Below are 26,589 nucleotides of genomic sequence, written 5' to 3' on the forward strand. Positions count from 1 at the left end.
TCTTCCTGGGAACTTTCATTCATAAGAGAGGGCACACGGGACCACAGGTCAGTAGAAGCTGCAGCTTCTTCTTGGGAACTTTCATTCATAAGAGAGGGCACACGGGACCACAGGTCAGTAGAAGCTGCAGCTTCTTCCTGGGAACTTTCATTCATAAGAGAGGGCACACGGGACCACAGGTCAGTAGAAGCTGCTTCTTCCTGGGAACTTTCATTCATAAGAGAGGGCACACGGGACCACAGGTCAGTAGAAGCTGCTGCTTCTTCCTGGGAACTTTCATTCATAAGAGAGGGCACACGGGACCCCAGGTCAGAGGGTGGAGGAATGCCGCTGGAAGCCGAGGAGCACCTGGGATCGAGAGCCACTGCCATGAGCTGCTAGCAGCAGGGAAAGGCTCTACCCAGGCTCTCAGGAGGTACAAGGTTTCGATTTCAGATTTGTAGCCTCTATAACTGTAAGAGAAATGCATTCTATTGCTCAGGGCACCCACTTGTATTTACTGCAGCCCCTATGAAACTAATACAGGTGCCTTTTAAATTTTAACTAATTAATCAATTTAACAGGGTCTTACTGTGTAGTCTCAGCTGGCCCGGAACTCACTATGTTAGACCAGGCTGGTCTCAAACTCAAAGAGATCTGTCTGCCTCTGCCTCCCGAGGGCCGTGACTAAAGGCGTGCACCATTCGGTCTGCGGAATGCACTTTTAACCACCGAACCACCTCTCTGGCCCCCACAGGCATCATTTGATATTTCACTTTATTTTATTTTGAGACAGTCTTGCTCTGCTGTCAAGGCTGGTGTGCGATACCGCACCCAGCTGCAGGTATCATTTGAACGAGGCTCCAGGGATGGACAAGAAGCCACTACATGAAGATTCAGAGGGAAGAATGCCAAGTCGGGACGAGAATCATGTCTGGAGAGTTAGCTGGAGCCAGGGCAGTGAGATAGGATGTGTCACTGGGAAGCCAGGCTGGTGCAGGTCTTGTAGGACTTGGCAGGGGAAGGGAGCTAAGTGCCTTCAGTAAACTCGGAGGCGGCTGTGTCTTCTGAAGGACAGCAACAGCTGTCAGGAGTCACCTAGCGTCACAGAGGACAGGAATCTAGGCTGTACGGGTTGCAATAAATGCCAATGCCGACGTGAGATGACAGAGTCAAGTCTGCATCTTCCCACCCTGCCCTTGACCTTACTTACTACATGGTCACTGTCAACGCATTCCAGGGCACTGGCTTTGGCCTCCGGGGTCAGGCAAGGTTAAGGGGTACATGACTTTTTCCTTTCACCTCCCCCCCCACATCTTTCTCCACCCCACTCTCCCCACAAACAATCTAAGTGAACATAAGCCTGCAACGCAGCTTGCAGATGAGCCCTCCACCCACCCGGGGGAGAAACGTACGACACGGGAGCAGGAGGAGAGCGGAGACAGACCTAACTAACCAAGACCAGAAAGTTGAGCCTTCCACGCGGCCCGAGCCCGGGGAGGAAAAGCGCGTGCGCACGCGCGGGCCCACCCGAGGGTGGGGCCGGCGCCGGGGCGGGGCGGGGCCCGTGACGTCAGGTGCGCGCGTGGCTCCGGCTGCGCAGGAACAGCTGGTGCCTCGGGAGGCGGCCAGTGAGCGAGCCGGCGGGCGGGCGAGCGGGCGTGGGGTGCTTGGTGGCCGGCTGGGCCACGCTGCGGGAGCCGCCGCCACCGCCGCCGCCGCCGCCTTGCACCATTGCACCATGTCCGGGCAGCTGGAGCGTTGCGAGCGCGAGTGGCATGAGCTGGAGGGAGAATTTCAGGAGCTGCAGGTAGGGCCGGGCCACCTGGTCCCGCAACTCTGCTGCTCCCTGCGGTGCGGTGCCTTCTTCCCCATCGAGCCACCCCAGCCCCAGGGTGGGGCGATAGGACCCAGAGGGTGGCCCAGGCTGTGCGCCCGATGAGCTGGTGGGTGGCCTGGCGCAGCCCCTTGCTTATCTTCCAGCGCTTGGGCTCCTCAGCCTCGTGGGGCGCCGGGTCGGAGCCCCCCATTCTCCCGCCCTCTCACCCGCTCTTTGCTCCACGCTCCCCTTCCGCTGCAGAAAGTTGGTCTCTGGCCCCCCCGAGGGTAAGTTCCAGGTGTGTTCATGAGGAAATAGTGCCCCGCTCCAAGGACACCAGCCCAGCCCCCGCGCAGGGGTCCCCCCTCAACTTCGCTACTCTCCAACTGCCGCCCTGGCAGCTCAACTACTCGCTCTCTGCTAGTGGGGCAGCCGTTCCCTGCAGCTGCTCTTTGAGCATTTAGCAGTTTTCACCTTGAACCCGGAGACGGTTCCTAAGTATCACAGTCACAGCCCTGTCTTTGGGGGTTCTGATGTGGTTGTGCTTGCACGCTCCTGCAAGCTGAGTTTCTCACTGTGGATGGCAGGCATCTGTCAGTTGACAGCTGACTGCCTCACCCAGCGAGAGAAGACTGTGCCCAGCCCTCACCCTTTTGGCTCAGAGCTTTCCACCTGGTACATCGAAGGTGGATGTAAGAGCTGGCTCTGGAGGGATTGGTCCTGCCTAATAGGTCCAGAGAGGCCTCAGCTGCGTGCTCTGGGGACTAGAGACTCGGGAAACCTTGGGGATGTCCAAGAAGAACACCACATGAGTCTCTCTCCAGCCACCGGGTTGCCTGAAGTCGTTCACACCGTCACACCAGCCTCCCTTTCGCAGACACATTGCCATTTCCCCTGTCCATGGAGTTCTCTCAGTTGAGCTGCCCACCTGCCGTGTCCAGGGGAGGATGTTGTCAGGGGTGCTGTGACGGGTCTTTCTAAAGGGAGGCTGTGGATCCTGATGTAGGTGCAGAGGGAGGCTGCAGGGTGAGCCTGAGCGGGAAGGCATGTACAAGGTCCCCGGGGCTGTTATCCTTTCGTGGTCTCTCCAGCACACATGGGTGGGTTGGTGCCTTCTCTTTCAGGTCGAGGCCTTGGGTCCCTCGTAGTTCCTAGGGGTCCTTTTGGTTCCATGCTCCGGGAGAAGACTCAGCCACTTCACAGTTTGTCCCACTGGGCTGTCGTGGGTCTTAAGAGTTGGGAGTGGGAGAAGAGGTTTCCCCGCATGGGACCTTTCTTCATAGTTCCTTTCGGCTTGCCTTAAACTACAAGGGGGAGGAGCCTTATACTGCAGGACTCTGCAATTAAAGCAATTAACAACAACTCGGTAGCAAGTCATGGCAGGCAGATGTTGCAAAGGACTCCTTTGATCTGTTATGTTCTGGCTTGGACAGGAAGATGTCACGACGTGTCAGGTGCTGGGGTGGTCAGGGACAGGGGAGTTGGGGGGTTGATCTGGATACCATTGTCAGGTGACGAGCAGGCAGCAAGGGTGGTAGAAGGACCTGCTGAGTGGAGGTGGCCAAGTGTCCGACTGGTGTCTCCTCAGAGCTGGGAGAACTGGAACAGACTTGAGTCAACTGTGTAGGCTTGGTGGTCAGCTGTTGGGTCTGAGTCTGGTAATGGATGGCTTCCTGGGGCTCCATGTCAGAGACTAGAGCAAAATTCTCTCTCTCTCTCTCTCTCTATGATATATAATATTTATATATCATATATATTCACACATGTATATATACACATCTGTATGTGCATACACATATGTATGTATATGTGTATATATGTGTGTACACACACACACATATATGAATGTTTTGCTTGCATTTATATATGTGCACCACACGCGTGCCAGAGGAATTCAGAAGGGGGTGTCGCTGGATCCTCTAGAACTGGAGATAGACAGTTGTTGAGCCACCATGTGGGTTCTGGGATCCAAACCCGGGTCCTCTGCAAGAGTAGCCAGCGCCTTTAAACCACTAAGCCACCTCTCCAGCCCATTTATTTATTGACTTAATAGTTTTATTTATCTGTCCCTGTGTGTGTGCCATGAAGGTGCCGGTGCCTGTGGAGGCCAGAAGAGGAAGGAGGGGTTAGATTCCCCAGACCTGGAGTTACCGTTGAACATTTTTATTTTTGTTTTTGAGACAGTGTCTCACCGTAGCCCTGGCTGGCTCTGGAAACCAGGCTAGACTCAAATTCACAGAGATCCTCGTGCCTCTAACTCCCAAGTGTTGGGATTAAAGGCGTGCACCACCACTTTATTGGAAGAGGAAGAAACAGGAAACTGAGACTTGGGCATGCCGATTGTCCTAGCTGGGACCACAGTTATTCCGCTCAAAGTCAGTGCGGATTTTACTCTGGAAATGTGTGGAGTCAGCCTGTTTTCCGCACACATGGGGATTCTGGGAAGAAAGCGTCCTGAGTCCAGGGGTATGTTGTGTATGTGGTGGACAGAGATGCTGATGAAGGACGTTTATGGGGAGACAAAGGTGAGAGAGCCCTGTGTGTGTGTGTGTGTGTGTGTGTGTGTGTACGTACGTGTGTGTACGTGTGTCTGTGTCTGTGTGTGTGTGTGTCAGGAGTCTGGCTGCAACTGGAAAAGTTAACAATAGGAGGGACTTTATATTTTGTCATCAGGAAATCCTGATTAGCCAAAGTTTTCCAACATCGGCCTAAGAATCTGGGATTGTGGGTTTCAACTTTGCACCTCTTCATTTCTGGGGAGATGTATTTCGTCTGTGTTTTACCTCTCCTTCCCTTTTTGGAATGGAAAAAAGAGGAAGCCTGTGTCTCAGATCCTGGAACTTTTTTTTTTATTATTATTATTAAAAGGTCTTTGGAATCCCCCTTCACCTACAAAGAGCCCCAGGGTAATGCCTGGGACTTTGGAAAGGATCTGTTTCCCTTTGCGCTTGGCTTTACATTTCCTGAGGCCTTGCTGGACTCTGGGGAAGGCTGAGTCCTCACCAGGGCTTAGTGTTTAGGTGGTCATGAGTTGAGTATCAGAGATCAGCGTGTACCTGGCCCCCTGGCCTGTGATGTGATCACAGAAGGTCATTTACAGACACTGGGACTGTAGATTTAACGATCAGTTCCTGCCTTACGTCACTGGAAACCTGACCCCATCCTCCCCAGCACAGGAAGCAGCCTTTCTCAATGTCTGGCTTCAGGGGTCACTGGGGCCTTGTATACCATTGTAAAGATTTGGAGTTTTTACTGCCAATGAAATGGACATTCCTCTGGCTCCAGAACCACAAAAAATAAAAATAAGGGGGTGAGCCTAGGAACAGGAAGGTCAGTGTTACCTCCTTAAGACCCCATGAAATAGAGCCTGGGGTTGAGTCATTTACCTAAGGTCAGGTGTCTTGTGAGTGCTAGTGTCGACATTTGAACATAGACTGTTGAACACCAGCATCTACATATTCTCTGCGCCCCCCAATTTACATTTAATTATGTGTGTATATGTGTGTGTGCACATGAACGTGTATGTGCTTGTGCACATGGGAGTGCAAGAGTTCATGGAATCCAGAAGAGGATGTCACGCTAGAATTGTGAACTGCCCAACATGGATACTAGGGTGTGAACTCGGGACCCCCTGGGAGAGTAGCAAGCACTATTAATGGCTGAAACGTCTCTATACACACCAGTTATAAAAAATGTACTTTTATAGCTGGGTGGTGGTGATGCACACCTTTAATCCTAGCACTCGGAAGGCAGAGGCAGGCAGATCTGAGTGTGAGGCCAGCCTGGTCTACAGAGTGAGTTCCAGGATAGCCAGGGCTACACAGAGAAACCCTGTTTTGAAGACCCCCTCCCATGTACATTTATTTATGTGTGTGCATGTGTGTGGGTGCCACAGCACATGTGTAGGAGGCCAGAGGACAGCTTGTGGGGCATGATTCTCTGTTTAAAGTCCCGGAATTGAATTCATGTGATCAGGCTTGGTAGGCAAGCACCTTTCCCTGATGAGCCGTCTGTCCGGCCCTGGAGTCAGTCAGTCAGTCAGTCAGTCTGTCTGTCTGTCTGTCTGTCTCTCTCTCTCTCTCTCTCTCTCTCTCTCTCTCTCTCTCTCTCTCTCTCTGGGCAAAAGGCAAGATCTCTGTATGTAGCTCTGGCTGTCCTAGAACTCTCTAGAGAGTCCAGGCTGGCCTTGAACTCACAGAGGTCTCCTGCCTTTGCCTCCCTAGTGCTGGGATTAAATACGTGTGCCACTCTACCAGGCCACGTCTGTACTCTAACCTGTTCACAAGGCAGATTCGTGTAGAGGTGAGTGTCTTTTGTTGCCCGTGGCTGCTCTTTTATGTTGGTTGCCCTGGGAACCTCTCACTTTAGAAGCAGGCGCAGTAGAAAGAACACTGGATGTGGAGTTGGGGTTCCCCGGCCCGGGTCCTTGTTCTGTCGCTGTCTATCATCTGACCTGCCGCAAGCCACCACTCGGCTTGACACGGACTAGCAGTAATGTCACCCTGTGCCATAGTGAACCATGTGACACATGGATTCCTGTTTAATCCAAGCAACAGCCCGCTCCTTTCTCAACATAAGGAGAGTGAAGCTGAGGGACTTGAAAATACTCAAGATGGCAGGGCATGGTGGCGCCCTTAATCCCAGCACTCAGGGAGGCAGAGGCAGGAGGACTGCTGTGAGTTTGAGAGGCCAACCTACTCTACAGAGTAAGTTCCAGGATAGATACGTAGAGACATCCTGTCTTAAAATAAGAAAGAAAAAAAATTCTCCAAGTCAGAATTTGAACACAGGTCTATGGTTTGAGTTAGGTGCTCTTGTACTGCTAACACAGGAAGCGCCGAAGTATCTGAGAATTCCTTAAAGCGCCAGAAGAAAAATTTTATGTTTTTTGCTTGATTTTTACACTTGTTTACTCGTGTGAGAGAAAGCTTGTGTGCCATGGCAGATGTGTGGTGGTCCACTTGCAGGAAGGAGTCTGTTTTCTTCTTTCTTCCACGTGGGTTCCAGGCTTGGTGGCAAGTGCTTTTACCCTCCAAAGAAAAGTTTTGAACTTGCCGAGTCTCTTTCGTTTGTGTGGAACTTCCTTATGCCCAGTCAAGACTCTTAGTTATAACTCTTGTTGACAGAACCCAGTTCTGCTGGTTTTCAGCCAGAAAGGGAGTTTACGGACTCCTGGGTTGGGAAGTCCAGTTGCAATGACTTTCAGCAAGGCTGGATCCAGGAGCTCAGTTTATGATCGTCTTGTGTCTCTCTTTGTCTGGTCACTTCATTCTTTACCTGTCACCCTTCCTCCTTGATGTGGTGACGGTTGCTAGGGCCAGGATGGTTGGCACACATTTAGAATCCCAGCCTTCAGGAGCTGAGGCAGGAGGATCATGATGAGCTCAAGGCCAGCTTTCTGAGACCTTGTTACAGAGAGAGAGAGAGAGAGAGAGAAATGGTCCAGCTTGGTTCATGTAATTATTCCATATTCAGCCACTCACGGTACTGACTAGGCACTGGTCATACCTCTGGTTTGCCTCTGGAGTCTGGGAGTAGTGGTCCGTGGAGTAAGTGGGGATGGAGAGGGGTGATTCCATAGAGGGAAAGCAAAATAACGGAAGTTTAAAAAAAAAAATAGAGATTGTCTTTATCTGTGATTCTCAAACCGTGTGTCATGATAGTCGTCCCCTCAAATGAGGACAGTTGAAAATGTCGGGGAAACAGCGAAATGTCAGATCCTGGGTCGCCTGCCATGCTTTCTGGTGACGTCATAGCTTTCTGATGACGTCATATCTCGGGGACCATGTCACACAGACCTCGCCTCTCAGCCTTTATCCAGCTGAGGAAACTGAGGCAAGAGCCGTGGCCTTAACTCAGCTAGTGAGGATCGCAGAGTGTCATCACTTACCCATTGTCTTGCCCTGCCTCCCTTGCTGAACACCCACGTAGGTAGTCCTACCCACTGTCCTGTGGCAGACCTCACCTGTCACTCCTGGCACATGACTCAGAATATTTCCCAGTATGGGAACGACATGCTTGAGGTGTTTGGTTGTGTTGCCATGGTGATAGGTCCTCCTTCGGGAGAGCGAGCATCAGAAAGTCTGCTCCAAGATGCTTTCTTGGGCACCAGGCTATATGACAGTAATCTCTTAGAAGTTTACTACCAGCACGCAGCACAGCCGTACGGCGGTATACGCTGCCGTGGTGGCCCTGGCGCTGTAGCAGTCTGCTGGATTGACACCACCTTCTGGTGCCTCCGGACCAGCCAGCGCTTGTCTGTAGGTGCCAGGAGATTCATCAGTCTGGAGGTTCCTCTGAGAGATGTGGACGAGGAGGTCTGGCTTCCCTGTTCTGGATCTTGAACTGCGTGCATTGTTGTGTTGAGAAGGCGTTTCCAGATGTTTCACAGTTGAGCTGGGACCTGGAGTCATTAACCTCACCTTCCCACTGGGGCGGAACATGGGGCCTCAGAGGAGGAGAGAGGTGGCCTGGATTTGTGCCTACATCGGAACCTCGCTTGTTTGTGTCCTCTAAGGGTGGCAGGTGGCAATTAGGCAAGACGGAACGATGCTAAGGGCGTCCTGGCTCACAGAGCTGTTAGCCTTTTGGTGTGTGTGTTTTTAATTCAAATGCAGTCTCTTCTACATGTTGCTGTTGTTAGGTGGGTTGTTTTGTTAAATTTATTTGTTATGGATGGGGCAGAGGCTACAGTGTGCTTGTGGAGGTCAGAGGACAACTGGTGTGTGTGTGTGTGTGTGTGTGTGTGTGTGTGTGTGTGTGTGTGTGCGCGCGCGTGCCTGTGTGCTTTAGTGCTTGTGTGGAGGTCAGAGGACAACTAGTGTGTGTGTGTGTGTGTGTGTGTGTGTGTGTGTGTGTTTGCATGCCTGTGTGCTTTAGTGCTTGTGTGGAGGTCAGAGGACAACTAGTGTGTGTGTGTGTGTGTGTGTGTGTGTGTGTGTGTGTGTGTGTGTGTTTGCATGCCTGTGTGCTTTAGTGCTTGTGTGGAGGTCAGAGGACAACTAGTGTGTGTGTGTGTGTGTGTGTGTGTGTGCGCGCGCGTGCCTGTGTGCTTTAGTGCTTGTGTGGCGGTTGGAAGACAACTTGTGGGAGTAGGCTCCCCCTTCTCCCATGGGTATTCGTTCTGGGAATTGATTTCAGGTTGTCGGGCTTAGCGGCGGGCACCCCTTCGCTGAGCCATAGCATCGTACTGCTATTTCCTGGGCTCAGAAAATGGCATTTATAATAGAGCCCAGACTAGTCAAACCAATGCACTGTATTGCCTAATGATACTGTGTGCGTAGTGTAGCTCAAAGAAAAGACTTGCAAGAGATAGTAAAGACCAAGTTCCACTGGTACGGAAGCTCACACCTGAAATCCCAGCACTGGGGAAGCCAAAGCAGGAGCAAGTCAGGAGTTCAAAGTCATCCTCAGCTGTATTAGCCAGCCTGGGCTACCGGAGACCCTGCCTCAAAAACAGAACCATCCAATTGAGTGTAGTGTAGAGGGCCCTGGGAAGAAGCAAATGGATCTATTAAGAGTGTTAGTGATTGCTGGGCGGTGGTGGCGCACACCTTTAATCCCAGCACTCTGGAGGCAGAGGCAGGCGGATCTCTGTGAGTTCGAGACCAGCCTGGTCTACAGAGCGAGATCCAGGAAAGGCACCAAAGCTACACAGAGAAACCCTGTCTCGAAAAACCAAGAAAAAAAAAAGTGTTAGAGTTGGTTTTCAGATGTGCATAGTTTAAATTGAGCCCCCTCCCCTCCCCCCAGTTCAGGTCTAGACTAAAGTGTGAAGGGTGAAGGCTGGGAAGTTCCTGCTCTCTGACCTTGGCCGGAGCTGCAGTCAAGAGCTGTCATCGTTGAAGGATGCTGGATGCAGGAGGAAGCCACACCCCAGCCTCTCTTCCCTCTGCCCTCCAGGCCTCTGCTCAGGCCCATCAGCCAAGGGTGCAGAGCAAGGGAGCCCAAGATGGGCAGCACAAAGCGGTCGAAGAAAAAGTAGAGCTGATCCGGGGTGGGAACGAGGTACAGAAATAAACCAGCAAAAGCGAGTCACCTCTCACTTTGTGGGGAGGGTAGGAACCCCGTTTAAGAAGGATGTGGGACCTGTCAACTCTCTGTGCACTGTAGGATTTTGATTTGGGGTGAGTGTCTCACATTATTGGTGAAATTATTAAGGCCACTCCACGTAGTTAAAAGGAGATTTATTTAATGGCGTAACTTACAAATTAAGGGATAGGTAGGTCGCGGGCTCTGGGGAAGGTGTATCGCAGTCCAGCGGTGTTCTCTGGAGCTCTGCTTGGCCCACCTTCACTGTCCAGGGTCCTGGAACCCAGTGAGAGCACAGGCCATCCAGATCTCAGGTCTCCAGGCGCCTCCCTTGGCCCCGCCTTGTAGGCGTGACAGTGGCCGAAGTCTCAATGGGGGTTGGAACTTCCAGATCAAAGCTGGAATGGCTACCCACTACATCACATAGCCCGGTACATGTTTAAACTTGATAGATAGACAAGAATGGCCTTAAATTCCTAATCCCCCTGCCTGCACCTACCAAGGGCAGGGACTCTAGGTGTGCACTAACATTGGCACTATAGTTCTTAACACTGGGGGTGGAAGGTGGCTGCTAACTATGGAGTTGTCTGTAATTGTGTTTTGTTTTTTCAAGACAGGATTTCTCTGTGTAGCCCTGGCTGTCCTGAATCTTACTCTGTAGACCAGGCTGGCCTCAAACTCACAGAGATCCGCCTGCCTCTGCCTCCCGAGTGCTGGGATTAAAGGCGTGCGCCACCACCGCCCGGCTTACTTCTCCCTTTAATAGTGGGTTGGAATATGGGAGATAACTCACCCCAAACTGGGAGCTAGCTCTCCGCAGACATAACCGTTTGCTTTTTAAACCAGCTTATTAAACATGATTGACTCCCACATCAGGTTGCTACTTCTAAAAATAATCCAGAGTGTTGGGAGTAGCATGGCGGACAGACAGCTGTGTAGAGGACTCTATTCCACAGACCCAAGCAGGCCCAGGTCCCCAACGGTCTAGTTTGAGAGCAATTCAAACATATAAACAAAAGCATGCGATGTATCATAGACTACCTAAAGATGGAGGTGCTGGGAGGGGGCAGGTAGTCATAGAGAAAACGCGGCCAGAGAAGAGTCAAAGGCTAAGACTCTTACTTGCCAAGAGCAAAAGCTACAGGGCCTGGAGAGACAGCTCAGTGGTGAGAGCACTGGCTGCTCTCACAGAGGACCTGAGTTTGGTTCTGAACACCCACATGGCGGCTCACATCCATCTATGCCTCCATTTCCAAGAGATCCAGGACAGCAAGGACTACAAAGAGAAACGCTGTCTCAAAACAAAACAAAGAAAATGGAGTTCAGTAGTCTGGTATTTTCTTTAAAAGTTAGAAATTTATTTTTATGAGAAGGAAAGAAAAAGATGGACTTGGAAGCACATGCCTTTAATCCCAGCATTCGGGAGGCAAAGTTTTGTTTTGTGAGTTTTTGTTTCTTTGTTTGTTTTGTTTTTGTTTTTTTGAGACAGAGTTTCTCTGTTTAACAGTCCTAGCTGTCCTAGAACTCACTTTGTAGACCAGGCTGGCCTCGAACTCACAGAGAGGAGTTTAAGGCCAGCCTGGTCTACATAGCAATTTCTAAGTCAGCCAGAGTCACAGGGTGAGACCCTGTCTCAAAAGTGGCGGGGTGAGGACGGAGTTTACTTTACCATCCAATAATCCCATTGCTAAGTGTCTACCACACCCAGATGGTCTTGAATTCCTAATCCTCTTGTCCCCCACCCCTGGAATCCTGAGACTGTTTTAGAGGTGTGTGCCACTGTCAGATCCAAAGGAATCCGGAGACAAATGGCTAACTGTGGTGCCTCTTAGCATACCAAAGCTCGTGCTGACCTCCGGACTCTCCCAGCTCTTCTCGCCGCACCCCCTACCACAAACTTCTCCAGCTCCCAGGCTTCCCCGCCCCCAGCTTCTCATTCCTGTGTACCCCTGCCATTTCTGCCAGGCTCCCTCTTTGCTCTCTTGGCTCTTGGTTCTCTTCAGCACCCTCTCTCTTGGCCCTCTCTGCTCTTTGCGAGCACACTCACACACACACACACCCCCACACACTTACTCCCTCGCTCTCCCCCTCTTTCTTTCCTGTCATGGCCCAGTTCAGTCTGCTAGCCATGTTCAGTCCCTGCCCTGGACTCTTCCAGATGCCTCTGGCTGTCCTCTCCCTCAGATCTACAATAAAAACCTTCTCAGCCGTCCCTCGGAGCAGTCATGCCCTCATTTTATTCAGCCACCACATCCTATTTAGTGGTGTCAAGAGGATGAAATCCAAGGCCTCTTGCTCGCCGGGCAAGCCCTCTCTCTACCCCCTACAAAAAGACACATTCTGTAGAGACTCAAGAGAGTGGTAGCCAGGGGCTGGAGAGAGAAGGAAGTGGGCAGTGACTGCTAATAGAACACGGGCGTCTCAGTGGGTGATGGGATTTCTGAAATTAGATGTGGTGATGGTACGCCTTAGTAAATGCCTGAAAGTCACTGAACTGGGCCAGCGAGACGTCTCAGGACGTACAGTGCTTGCCGGGCAAGCCCGACAGCCTCACTTTGATCTTTTGAATCCACATAAAGGTCGAAGGAGAGAACTGACTCCATGAAGTTGTCCTTTGACCTCCGTGTGCATGCCGTGCTGGGTCTCCCCATCACCCTCCTCTCTCTCTCTCTCTCTCACACACACACATATAATAATAATAATAATAATAATAATAATAGTTAACAGGTGTCACTGGACTGTCCGTGTACCCGTTTTTGTGAGCTCGTATATGTGTAGGGTCTATGGTGTACACATCTTTGTCAGTACCTAACTTACACATTGGCGAAGTTGTTAGAAAGAGTGCTTTGGTTTCTGGAGTTGGTGGAAGAGCTACCCCACAAGAATGTTTAGACATCTTCATGCTTGGCTGTCTCCTTAGCTCCTGGCCTGAGGAAGGAACTGCTCAAGTGGCTTTCAAAGTCCTTATTTGTGGCAGTTTTTAGAGGACAGTGCTCTGGGCAAGAGACAGGTCATTAGACCAAGGAAGGTCTGTGGTTTCTCTTCTCTCTTTTTTTTTGTTTTTTGTTTTTTGAGACAGGGTTTCTCTGTGTAGTTTTGGTGCCTGTCCTGGATCTCGCTCTGTAGCCCAGGCTGGCCTCGAACTTACAGAGATTCACCTGGCTCTGCCTCCCGAGTGCTGGGATTAAAGGTGTGTGCCACCGCTGCCCGGTATGGTTTCTCTTCTTACCTGACATGGTTAACTTTGCCCAGGAGAGAAGTTCTGGTCCTTGTCCCGTTAGTGTGGATTCTGGCACATGCCTGTGCGGTGAAGATCGTAAGAACTGGTAACGCCACACAGGGCGCAGTGGAGTGTGTTTGCCCGTGCAGTTGGGCATCCGAGGGCATGATTTCAGAGGGGGCCAGATACAGAAGATGGCCTCCATTTCCCTCTCAGCTTTCCTCTCCTTAGCTGGGTTCATTCCCAGGTATCCAGACATTGGTAGGACAGCCCTGTTAGCTCTGGACCTCCATCTTACTACCTTCCGAGCTAGTGGGAACAAGGCCACCCTGTTCTGACAGTCCCTTACGAGCCCCACACTAACTGTCCTTAGTTCTGAATGCCCATCCTTGTATCAGCCAGCTGGGTTGGCGGTGGGGGGTGTTGAGGCTCTAGTTGGCCAGGCCCAGGCCATGTGCCCTGGAGTCTAAGGCAGGGCCAATCTCACTCCGAGCCAGATCTCATAGATTGAACGTGGGGAGAGATTGGTCTCCAAAGACATCTATAGCACTGGAAGTCTGCCTCACTGGTCAAAAACAACAGAAGGTCTCTGGCCAGCTGGCTCCACAGGAGGAGTCCAGGGTTGCTTGGAGGAAAGGAAGTTATGGACAATGTTGTCATCTGAATCCAAAGTGTCCCCCACAGGCTCATGTTCACTTGAGCTGGAGCTTACCATGCTGTTCTGAAGGCCATAGAGCCTTTAGGAGCTGGGGCCTGGTTGGTAGAAAGTGGGTTCCTAGAGGTGGCACTTTCAAGTTTATACCCTACCCGCCCCTGCTTCCTGTCCAGCCCCCTCTGCCTCCTGAACCTCAATGACATGAGAGGTCTCTGCCACGATAAGTGGAATCCTCTGAACCCTGAACCGTGAGCCGAACACCCTCCCTCCGTTACATTGTTTCTATTTTGGTTAACGACACAGAGGAACAGGTGGCATCTTTGGTTTGTCTTGGCTCCTGGGAGAAGCAGCTCATGGCACAGTAGGACTGAGCGTGATGGAGGCGCTCTGCGTGCACAGAAGGGAAACAGGAAAAGTGCCCTTTCCTCCTGCTAGAGATGCCGCGAACAGGGTGTCAGCCGAACAGGGTGTCAGCGGAGAGCTGTGGGCCTGAGGATTTGGCTCCGCGGTCGAGCGCTGGTCTAGTGCGGTGACTCAAATGAGCGTGTTCCCCCATCGTCCTGGGCATTTGAACACCTGGTTCCCCATTGGCGGTGGTGCTTGAGGAGGGTTAGGAGGGGCGGGAGGAAGCGCATCACTCGGGGGCAGGCTTTGAGATGAAAAGCTTTGTACCATGTCCAGTTCGTTCACCGGCTCTGCTTTGTGCTTGCAGTTGAGGATGGGGGCGCTCAGCCTCTTGCCTGACACACACACACACACACACACACACACACACACACACACACACACACACACGCCCGCTGCCACACTTCCCTACCATGATGATTCTTATTCCATAAGCCAAACGAACTCTCTGAGAGTCGAATTGGGTTGTGGTGGTGTATCACGGTAACAGAAAAGTAACTAATACAGAAGTTGGTACCGGAGAGTGGGCTCTTGCTGTGGAGAACCTGACCATGTTTTTTTGGGTGAATGTGGAGGACTTGGGAACTTTGGACTAGAAAAGCAGTTGGATGCTGTAAGTAGAACATTGGAGCTTGGAAGGTGGTAGTGCTGAGGGCAGTGGAGATTGGAGATCCAGCTCAAGAGGTTTCAGGGGAACGGTATTAGCAACTGGGCTAGAGGCCATGCATGGGATATTTTGGTGAAGAATCTGGCTGCCTTCTGCCTACGTCTTAAGAACTTGCCTGAGGCTAAATAAATCCGAAAGCAATAAAGTGCTTTCTTTGGCTGAGGCAATTTCAGGGCAGCCTAATGATGACTCTGTGGAGCGGCTGTTATTGATAACTAACCCATACGCAGGTCTACGATGAGAATGAGCAAGTGGGGCAGAGAAAAGTACAAAATGCACACTTTGCAGAGGAGAAGAGCACCGGGAAACTCAGTGTCCAGCCAAGGTTTATGTTGAAAGAGATGAGATTAGTATCCTTCAGGAGAGGCCTCCCACTCGGTCCTAGGGCGAGACCCTGCCCCATTAGGCTCCCAACCCGTGAAGGAGTGTGAAGGATCTCTGCTCCTGGAGAGCAGATAAATAAAGCTGCTGATGTGGTTCAAGGGGGGGCCAGGATGCACCCCAAGCTGGAGGTGGCACTTGGCAGTGTCACCCATGTGGAGTTGGCTTTAGAGGCGTGAAGGATGCAAGAGTGAAGGAGGTATGGATTCTCCCTACGTGGTTTCGGGGAGCCCCGAGGTTAGGCAGTGCGTGGCGGGGGAGCCCCTTGTGTGAAGACCGTGTTTTTCTAACAAAGGTTCCTCGAGTGAAACAAGATTCAAGGAGGCTCCTTCCTCCCTCCCTCCCTTCCGCACATGACTGAGGTAGGTTCTAGGTGGGGTGTGAACGAGGGTTCATATGTATTTTAGACAGGGTCTTAATGTGGATCCCCAGCTAACCCAGAACTCTGTGTAGACAAGGTTGGCCTCCAACTCAGAGAGAGCCGCCTGTCTTTGCCTATGAGTGCTGGGATTCCAGGCGTGCACCACCACTCCACCCGGTTACTTCTTTTTCTTTTAAAGACAGGGTCTTTTGGATCCTATCTTGGCCTTGAACCCTGATCCTTCAAACTCCCATTTTGCAAACGCTGTTATTAGAGTTGTGGCCACCGTTTTTCCTTGACTTTTAATTATGTGTTGCTGAATAGAATAATAGTAACTGCCTCAAGCTCATGGACTGGGGGGTGGGGTGGGAATTTAGACAGAGCACGGGAATTTAGAGTTGGTCCGGAGGACTAGCTGTGCCTTGCTGGAAGTCTGTCATGACTACCGCGGCCAGGGCCAGAAGCCTGCCGAGTTGTCTTTTTTCCGCAGGTGTCTGGCTGGAGTAACTTGTCTTTATGCAAATGCACATTCAGACTTTTGGGTTCTCCGTGTAATTAGGGCGTTGGGGTGGTGGGACTCTTCGTTCCAGGGAAGGAGGTGGCCGCTGCATGGACCTCTGTGACCTTGTCTCAGGAACTCTCTGGTGTTACCTGTGTCCTGTTCAGCTGGGTCGTCACGCCAGTGCTGCTCAGATTGAGCTGGGGGGGGGGGGCAAGTCCCCACTTCTCTCTTTTAAAATAGTTTATTTTAGCCAAGCGTGGTGGTGCATGTCTTTAATCCCAGCACTTGAGAGGCAGAGGCAGGCCAACCTTCTGTGAGTTCTCGGCCAGCCTGGTTTTCACAAGGAGACATTGTCACAAAACAAAACACCCAGAGCTATTAGGAGCAATTACTTCTTGCAACAGTGTATGTTTTTCTGTATGTATTTAGAAATGGCTGGATCTTGTGTATCGAAACAGGCAGGTAGAAGGAAGGAGGAACAGGGGAGGTGTTACTCAGAGTGACCAGGTTTCAGGTGTAGAGAATGTGTAGCCCAGTGATAGAGGCCTGCCCAGCGTACATGGTATCCTGGGTTCCATCTCTAGCACTCAAAAATAAATAAGGAAATAAAAGAGTGGGAGGGGCCTTGAGTGTTCTTTTACACAGAAGTAAATAATAAGTGGGTAAGAGGAGACCTCTGGAGGTGAAAGGTCCACCGCGTCTCAGGGCTGTACACTCATCTCCACTCCGTCACTTGCTAGACATTAAATTTGCTTCCTGTTTTTTTTTTATTTTTATATCAATCATACACTCTACTGCTTTGTTTTAGTTTTGATTTGGGTGCTGGGCATTGAACGTAAGACGTCACACATGATGTATTGTTAAAGAAAGGAAGATGGTAGACATTCACACCGACTACAGCCTCGAAGAACGTGGAGCAGAGTATCTAGGTGAAATCTGTAGCTGGGTGCTGGAGAGCACACCTGTAGTCCCGGTACTTGGGAGGTCATGGAGGATCCCTGCTTGAGTTCAAGGCCAACTTGGGCTACATAGTGAAGGTGAAGTCAGCCATGACTATAGAGCGTGATCCTGCCTCGCAATCATAAAGAAATTGGTAATAGTGGTGACTTCTGGGGAAGAGGGAGAAGATCGATTGTGATGGTTCTCAACCTCCCTAAGGCTGCAACCCTTTAATACAGTTCTCATGTTTGGTGACAACCCCCCCCCAACCATAAAATGATTTCTGTTGCTACTTCATAACTGTAATTTTGCTCTTGTTATGAATCATAATGCAAATATCCGATATGCAGGATATCTGATACGTGACCCTCAAAAGGGTCGGGACCCAAAGGTTGGGAACCACTGGATTAAGGGCCTTTTCAGAGCTGACTTCAGCCGTGGCTGGCGCTTTAATTTTTAACAAGGATAATGTCTTCGTGTTTGACTTGTGAAATTAAATATTAATTCACACTGATGAGGGCCTGGTCAGCATCTGGCTGCTGATTCTGAGGCCTTTGTCTTATCTCTCCAGGGTTGGAGCTGACACTGAAGAGGGCCAGGAGGCCGTGTAGCCCCTTATCATGCTGGAGCCTCCCCTGCAAAGGCCCCACCTTCTAGAGTGCTATCTGGGGCCCCTGCCTTCCCTGTGATGTCTTGGGGGATTCTCCTTTGTTCTAGATAGGTGTTGCACTGAAGCATCCAAGACTCATTTCCACACCATCTCTCTTCAAGAGTTTATTTCATTGTGTTTATTTATTCCTTTCTGTGGCTGGGGCCTCACATACGCAAGGCAGGTACTTAACTGTGTTCCAGGCCTGGCCCTGAGATACCTTCTTAATTACAGATAGCAAAAGTTAATCACGATGTCCCTCAGAGGGACACTGTGACCAAACACTCTAAAGTGATGTCACAGACACCACGTTCCTCCTGACAGGAAGCTCAGAGCACAGGTCATCATCACATCCAGGCCCACTACAAAAACAGAACCAGATCCTCGGGAATCATCAGATGGAATCCAGGTCGAGAGACATTCTCTAAATGATGTCAGTTCATGAGAGGTGGAGGTTGAAGTTCCGTTCAGGTTACAGAGACAAAAAGACGTGTATGGATACTCAGTGTAAAGTTGAATGGGACCTGAGAGCTGAAGGACGGAGGCCATAAAAGAGACAGTTTGGGCTGCAAGAGGGCTCAGCAGGTAAAGGTGCTTGCCTGCCCCAAGCCTGAGGACCTGAGTTCGATAACCGGGACCCACATGATGGAAGGAGAGAACCACTCCTGCAGACTGTCCTCTGGCCTCATGGGCACTGTCTTAGGGTTTTTATTGCTGCAACAAAACACCACAACCAGCCGGGCAGTGGTGGCGCACGCCTTTAATCCCAGCACTCGGGAGGCAGAGGCAGGCGGATCTCTGTGAGTTCGAGGCCAGCCTGGTCTACAGCGCGAGATCCAGGAAAGGCGCAAAGCTATACAGAGAAACCCTGTCTCGAAAAAACCAAAAAAAAAAAACCAAAAAAAACACCACAACCATAAAGCAGGTTGGGGAGGAAAGGGTTTATTTGGCTAACACTTCCACAGCACTGTTCATCACTAAAGGAAGTCAGGACAGGAACTCAAACAGGGCAGCAACCTAGCTAGAGGCAGGAGCTGATGCAGAGGCCATGGAGGGGGCCTGCTTGCTGGCCTGTTCCTCAGTGGCTTGCTCAGCCTGTTTTCTTATAGAACCCAGGACCACCAGCCCAGGGACGGCACCACCCACAATGGAGTGCTGATGTCGAGTGTCCCCCCCCCCCTCCCCCATTGATCACTAATTGAGAAAATGCCCTACAGCTGGATCTCATGGAGGCATTTCCTCAGCTGAGGCTCCTTCCTCTCTGATGACTCAAGCTTGTGTCAAGTTGACACACAAAACCAGCCAGGACACGCACTGTGGCCGACAGCAACCAACCACCCATAGGGTAAATAAACAAATGCCACCTAAAACATTTTCAAAGGACAGTTGGCAAAATGTGAGTTGTGGTGTCTGAGATGAGAGCCTCATGTTCTATCAAGGTTTAGTAGCTGCATCTGAATAGAGCAGATATCATTGACCACAGCTGATGCACATTTCTATGGAGAAGTATGATGGTTACAACTAACTCCCTAAGAGGCCGGCACAGGGGTGGGGTGGGGTGAGGCAAACTTCTTTGGCAAAGGGCCAAATAGAGAATTTTTTTTTTTTTTTTAAAGCTTTGGCGGCCATATGGTCTCTGTCACGGCTGCTCACTCAGCTGTTGAAGTACCAAAGCGGCCAGCCACAGGGCATGTGTGATGGGCGTGACGAAGAACCAGTAAAACTGTGTGTGTGTGGCTGCCACAATTCCAGTGGCCTGAAATGTTCACAGAGCTTGGGATATTTTCACATTTGTATTGTTCTCAACCCTCCAAAACCCACTTCTGTCTTACAGCCTCCACAGAATTCGATGGCAGGTTTGCCTCGGGGTTACTGATACAGAAAGAGAAGCGCACCCACGGGAGACAAGCACATACTGAGAGCGTAGAGAGGGGCGTTCTTCTGTGGCTCTCGCAAACTTGAAATCATCTCAGGAGAAATAAGCATATTAGGAAAACGTGATTTTCCTCTCTGGGAGGCCCAGGAGGGAGAGGAGGCTGCTGGCTTTGCCCCCTTGCAAATGAATGGTCCAGGGTGACTGGCTCACACATTCTTGCATATCATTGCTAATTCTTCTTCCTTTTTTTCCTTTTTGTGATGTGGTCTCACTATGCAGCTGAGGCTGGCCTAGAACTTGCTGAATAGACCAAGCCAGGCTTGAAGTATCAGGGACCCGCCTGCCTCTGCCTCCCAAGTGCTGCATTAAAGACGCACATCACCGTTCACGGTCCATCTGATACTTGTCTTCCTTTACTTCCTAATTCTCTGCCTGACCTTCCAGTCCTGCTTGGCTGATATACTAGTTAGACTCTGAACCTGGTGTCCCCTCCTTTTCCTGTCTGCTAAACATGCGTCTGTGTCAGCTAAGAAAATGGCTGTTTAAGCCAGGCATGGTGGCACACGCCTTTGATCTTAACGCTTGGGATGAAGAGGCATTCGGATCTCTGAGTTCGAGTCCATTCCTGTCTGCATAGAGTTGCAGGTTAGCTAGAAAGGGAGGGAGGGAGGGAGGAAGAAGAAGGAGGAAGGGAGGGAAGGAAGGAAGGAAGGAAGGAAGGAAGGAAGGAAGGAAGGAAGGAAGGAAAGAAATGGCTCTTTGTTGTACATCGGCCAGAAAGGAAGGAAGGAGAAAGAAATGAAAAAGGGCTCTTTGAACTGTGTCCACTGCTCATTGATTTTAGTTTCATGTTCTGCACCCCCTCCGTGCTCCCGTCGCCTCACAGACATGACTTACTGGGAGATGAGTGTGGCAGCCGTTTGAGAACTTACTGTGGCGCCTTCTCCCGGATTCGGGATAAGTCTCTCGTTACAAAGCTCAGAAGGGTTATTTCCAAGAATGAAATATCAAGTTTATTGAGTGATGCTGTCTGGGGCAGGGAAGATGGCTTTCGCGGGGAGGGGTGGGAGGGGAGACGGACAGGAGCTTTTCTTAGTTGACTTAGCAAGAGCTCTCTTCATAGCAAGGATCAGAAAGTCAGTGTGAACAGGAAATAGAAAGAAGCTTATGGGTCTCTGTACAACCTACGACTCAAACCCAACAGCCGAAATCTTTGTTGTGTTGTTACCATAAAATACTTAAGACTGGATACTTTAGAAGGATAAGAGGTCTGCTTTGGCACTTAGTTTTGTAGGCTAAATCCAAGCTCAAGGGCCACCTATGGCAAGGGTCACGCGGTGCATCATGGGGTAGATAATACCATGGAACACGATGAACGTGGTGAATGTGTGGGTGCATATGGAAGAGCATGCTTTGGGAGATTGAGGAAGAAGAACCAGATTTGTATACCACAGTCTGCGCTTGTGAGTACTGACCTAGTCCCATGAGACTTAACTGACTCCTGTAACTTAGTCCTTTGACAGCCTGCTGCCTTGACCTAGTTACCTGTCACTTGTTCCCAGCTCTTAGAGATCCCAGTACATCTCAATACCGCGACATTAAGGACCCAGTGCATGTACCTTTGGACCTAAACCCGAGCAATAGCAGATGCTGTGAGAATTTCATCATATCGTCTCTGGATTCGCTTTTCATGCCTGGCTTCATTCTTAGGAAGACTTGGACCGCTCAGACTAGAGTGGGCATACCCAGGGGAAAAACAAAATACGCTCTTATCTAATCCTTCCATCCAGAGTCCCAGGACTGGCTCTCATTGGTCAGTAGGAACCACGTGTTCACCTCTGAACCAGTCAGACTGGGAGATACTGATTGGCTGGCACTGGTTATGTGGCCAGGGCATGTTCTGCTCTCCAAACCATGCAGATGAAGACTTGGCAAGGGATAGGCTGGGGCTATCATTGACTTGGAAGAGTATGTGCCTAAAGCCCTGGGTTTGATTCCCAGTACCACATAAACTGGGTGTGTTAGCATATGGGTGTCATCCTCATACTCAGGAGGTAGAAGTGGAAGAATCAGAAGTCCAAGTTACATATCCAAGTTCATCCTCAGCTACGTAGTGAGTTCAACACCATCCTGGGATACGTGAAACATGGTCCCACAAAATCAAGAGGAAACATTGGCCAGGAGGCTGAGGATATACTTCAGTGGTAGAAAATCTGCCTAGAAGGCATAAGCTACCAGCCTCAAACCTCAGACAGACAGAGACAGACACAGACACAGACACACACACACACACACACCTACACACACAACAAAAACACACGGCAGTCCTACTGTGTTTGGTTGTTAACATCAAACAGATGAATGAAGTAGGCACACACCTTTAATCCCAACACTCAGCCAGCCTGGTCTACACAGTGATTCCAGGACAACCAGGGCCACATAGACTCTATCTTAAAGAAGAAAAAAAAAAAAAAACAACATCAGGAATGAAGGAATGACCCCGGGGAGAGCTGGCACTTATCCCACAGCCACTGTGTCCTGCCTCCTTCCTCAGCCAGTTGCAGTCCTGATTTTCGAAGCCACCTCCTGGATGGCTGTACCAGGGTAGCTGTCACCTGAGACCTCTCTAGCCCTGTCTCCAGCCCTGTGACAATGATGTGTCTGCCCTTCAGGAGACACACAGGATCTACAAGCAGAAGCTGGAGGAGCTGACCGCGCTCCAGACGCTGTGCAGCACCTCCATCAGCAAGCAGAAGCGGCACCTCAGGGACCTGAAGCGTACACTCCAGAGGTAAGAGGGGGCGATGCTTGAAAGCTCCCCCAGGGCCTCCTGCCCCCCCCCCCCAATCGTCTCACTCCGTAGGTAGGACTCATCCTCACTCTGAGGTTGACCTTGAATTTCTGGCCCTCCTCCCTCCCTTCCTGAGTTGGGGTTACAGGTGTCGGCCGCCAAGCATGGTTTATGCAGTGCTGGGTTCGCTGGGCTGGAACCCAGGGCTTTGCACACGCCAGCGAGGTGAGCGCTCCACCAATGAGCTCCACCTAAAGGACAGAAACCCAACTCAAAGCTGGCTTAAGAAGAAAGTGGAAATTTTAATGGAAAAAACCCAGGGATAACGTCAGGCATCACTGGACCCAGGGGTCAGAGTGTGTTTCTAGGACTCTTTTTTTCCTCTGAATTTTCTCTCGGTTGGCTTTTGCTGTCTCAGTCACTGAGGCAGCCACCTGCATGCTGAGCTTAGTTCCCTCCAGTCGTCCTGACTGAGGTAGACCGGCTTTCAGCCTCTGTCATTCTAATAATTGTCTGCCGTTCAGACTGTTTGGACACTGTGTGTGCTCAGCAGAACCCCCGTAGATACAGTAGAGCCTCCCAGCCCGGCTGTGATAGACACTGCTCAGCATCGCCACAAGAGAAGCGCCCGCTGAGGAACTCTGACCCGTGAGCTAGGGTCCTAGACTGAGCAGCTCTCCCATTCCAGGGTGTGGTGGCTCCCGATGTGGTTCTGTTTTTCTTCGTTTTTAAAGGCAGGGTCTCATGTAGCCCAAGCTGACCTCAAACTGGCTATATCCAAGGATGACCTGAACTCCCAATCCTTCTGTCTCCATCTCCCAAGTGTCTCTGCTCCTTCACCTTTTTTTTGCGGGGGGGAGGCCAGACAGAGAGCATTTGTTTTTTCAAGACAGGATTGGTTCGTGTGGCCCTGGCTATTCTGGAATTTGCTTTGTAGACCAGGCTGGCCTCAAACTCAGAGATCCACCTGCCTCTGCCTCCCGAGTGTCGGGATTAAAGGCACGGGCCACCACACCGCGCCCACCTCTGTCTCCCAAGTGTGGGGTTTACAAGCCCATGCCACCGCACCCGCCTCCAACTTGGTTTTCTAGTTTTGATAGTTGCGTCTCTCCAAAGAGCAACAGGAAGACCCTGACTGGTTGACCGCTAGTACTTCCTCGTGCCTCTCAGTCAGTCCAGTTAGGAAGCTTTAAGTTCTGTCACAGTAGAGGAAAACAGCTTAGCCACCCACGCAAGTCCGTCAGCTCCTGTAGGCTGAGTATCGTTCATCCCTGATGCTTCACTGTGTCTCCTCACGTCATCTTTCCGTGGCCGTTGTTGGAGGATGCCACCCTTATCTGTCAGGTACGGGCAGTGGCATCACCAAGGCCCCAAGGCTGCAGGGGCTCAGCGTCACTCCCATTACAGGTACAAGCGCCATTCCAGTCAAGAGGAGGCGGAGCTCGTCCAGCAGATAGGCGCCAACATCAAGGAGCGGCAGAATGTCTTCTTCGACATGGAGGCCTACCTGCCCAAGAAGAATGGGTAGGAGTAGGAACCCTCTGATTCCTGTTGCGGGTCCCCGCTCCCTGCTGGGGTGTGAGATTCCAAGGGGGCCACTTCCGTACCTGCTTCTCCCAATCCGGGAGGAGCTACGGTCCTTCCCCTGTGACCTCCCCAGGGTGACTCTTGGGAGCTGGCACCTGATACCTGTGTGTGCCACCTGGGGTAGATGGAAAGTGTTTTCTCTCAAGAGAGCCAACATGTATTGAGTGCATTTTGCATGCCCAGCATTGTACTGGGCATGCCCGTTCGTGGCAGCAGACATTTTATTCTCAATAGCCTACTGTATTAGACTGAAGTATTCTCCCCTCTGTTTCCCCCAGGGGTTGAAACCAGGGCATCCTGGCATGCTAGGCAGTGTTCTAGACTCAGCTACATCCCCACCCCACCCCCCCTTTTTTTTTTCAAAGGAAGGGCCTCACTATATTGCTCTGGCTGGCCTGGAACTCTCTGTAGACTAAGCTGCCCTCAAACTCGAGGTGATCCTCCTGCCTCCGCCTGTTGAGTACTGTAATTACAGGTGTGTGCCACACTCTGCCCTTATTTACTCTCTGTTTTTGAAGCAGGGTTTAGCCTGGCATGGAGTCAGATCTTTCCTGGAGGGGGAAGATTCCTGTTAAGCTTCAGCCAGATGAGTATTTTTTGGTTTTTTGAGACAGGGTTTCTCTGTGTAGCTGTGGAGCCTCTCCTGGATCTCATTCTGTAAACTAGGCTGGCCTGGAACTCAGAGATCCTCCTGCCTCTGCCTCCCGAGTGCTGGGATTAAAGGCGTGCACCACCACCGCCCGGCACCAGATGAGTATTAATATGGTGGCCCCGGGACATTGTGACCCATATCTCAGTTTTCCTTTCTTGCTGTATTTGGATTAAAAACTCCCCACGTTAGTTGGCCATCTTGTTAACAGCACCCTCCCTCCATCATTCATGACCTCCCTCCATCATTCATGACCTCCCTCCATCATGCATGACCTCTAGGACTGTGTTGCTCAGACTCACTTCCTCACCTGTGTGGGCATTTTGCCTCAGGTGAATCCTGTGTCACACGGGGTAGACAACTCAGAGTTGCTTAAGAAGAAAGGAGGGGTTTATAGCTCAGAAAAAATACAGATATAGCTTAGGTATGAATGGGTCCTGCCATTAAATGCTGGTAGAACTTGCTTCTCATTTAACTTTTTTTTTCTTACTGTCTTTTCCTATATGTATGTCTATTTTATTCATAGGCAGCCTTTTTCTGTAAACTACTCCCCAGCCAGGCCAGGCTTGCTCCTAACTGCCTAGCCTTTCTAATAGAAAAAATCTGGCTCCTCAGTGGTCTCGGGGATTTAAAATCCTAGGGTGGGTTTTTATTGGGTTATTGTGTTCCGTGAGATTTCTTACCCCTATCAGGAGGAGGAGGTACTGCTTTTATCAGCTTTTGGGCCATGGTGGAGCCTCTTCTCCGAAGGGATTACATTACTCTTGCAGGATCTAGGGACTGAGTGCTAGGTAAGGAATCCAGATGTCCCCTCAATACTTCACATCTCCTTCAGACTAGCAGTGCTCCGAAAAGCCGCTCCAAGCTGGAACGAAGGCCCCCTCACCCCCCATTCCTCCTCTCCAGCTTCTCAGTCTTCTAAGCTCAGTTCAAATGCCACTGCCTCAGTGAGGTCTTTCCAAAGCCCCGTCACTGATAGGAATTTACCTTTTCTCCCTCAGGGTCTCAAGGAGCCTTGGTGTGCACCTTTGTTAGTGTGTTAGAGCACAGGCTGGTGAACAGAGAGAGGCGTAGCCATGCCATGGTTCACATAAGAGAGCTTCTCCTGGGGCTAGAGCCATGGCTCAGGTGGTTAAGAGCACTTGTTACTCTTGCAGAGGACCTGGGTTCAATTCCCGGCACCCACATGGTGGTTGGCAACTGCCTGTAACTGTAGTTCCAGGGGCCTGATGGCCTCTTCTGCGCACTGAAGGCACTACACACATGTGGTATGCAGGTGTACATGGGAACAAAACACCCATCTACATATGAGAGAGAGAGCGAGAGAGAGAGAGAGAGCGCACCTGAGCATGAGAGTTCACTTCTCTCTGTCATGAAGAATCAGAGGTAAGAGGCCATGTGCCGTGGACTCATGAGGCCATCAAGGGGCCGATAGTTCCTCCGACCGATGCCTCTCTACCCCTCAGCAGCTGTCTTCTTCCTTGAGGACAAAGACAGTTCCCACCATCACAGTCGTAGGAAGGAAAAAGAGAGGGAAGAAAGCAATCCCTTTTTCCAAAACACAGCTGCCATGTCTTGTAGATACCATACCGTGACTCCAACCTACCCTTCTGGCATGCATCCCCAGTGGAAATGAGTGCTCATGTTTCTGTGCTCATTTATGTTGGTGCATGTTTGTGGGCACACACATGTCCTTGGCGTGTATGTAGAGGTCAGAGTACACCTTGCAGGAGTCTGTTCCCTCCTTCTATCATGTGGGTTCCGGGGATCGAACTTGGGTCATCAGGCTTAGCGGCCTGTACTTTTATCCACCAACTCTTATTAGCCTGGAATCTTTGTGTGTGTGTGTGTGTGTGTGTGTGTGTGTGTGTGGTTTTTGAGACAGGGTTTCTCTGTGTAGCCCTGGCTGTCCTGGATCTCGCTCTGTAGACCAGGCTGGCTCACAGAAATCTGCCTACCTCTGCTCCTAAGTGCTGGGATTAAAGGTGTGCGCCACCGCCTCCCAGCTGGCCTAGAATCTTTTTTAAAATTAACCTAGATGTTGGATAAATGTCTTTGACTCTTTGGCTGTAAGTTAG

General features: G+C 50.8%; 1 protein-coding gene across 6 annotated transcripts in view; it reads left to right on the forward strand.

Annotated features, from left to right (window-relative positions):
* The first annotated feature begins 1,607 nt into the window (after positions 1-1,607).
* Tmem120b (transmembrane protein 120B) overlaps positions 1,608-26,589 on the forward strand; it is a 40,778-nt gene continuing 15,796 nt past the window's right edge. For 3 of the 6 annotated variants that reach the window (XR_008222040.1, XR_008222041.1, XM_052755372.1), the window contains exons 1-3: positions 7,765-8,115; positions 22,157-22,275; positions 23,683-23,799. Coding sequence is in view for 4 of the 6 variants with exons in the window: in XM_052755372.1 (XP_052611332.1) it covers positions 7,780-8,115; positions 22,157-22,275; positions 23,683-23,799 (572 nt within the window). In the remaining 2 variants the exon portion in view is untranslated. Of the gene's footprint in view, positions 1,790-1,902; positions 2,086-7,764; positions 8,116-22,156; positions 22,276-23,682; positions 23,800-24,476; positions 25,898-26,589 lie in introns of those variants that run through there. The other 3 variants (XM_052755375.1, XM_052755373.1, XM_052755376.1) reach the window with 3 other exon arrangements.

The sequence above is a fragment of the Peromyscus californicus genome, unplaced genomic scaffold (genome assembly GCF_007827085.1).
Source record: "Peromyscus californicus insignis strain IS unplaced genomic scaffold, ASM782708v3 Scaffold_2__1_contigs__length_46816999, whole genome shotgun sequence".
Taxonomy (NCBI): Eukaryota; Metazoa; Chordata; class Mammalia; order Rodentia; family Cricetidae; genus Peromyscus; species Peromyscus californicus.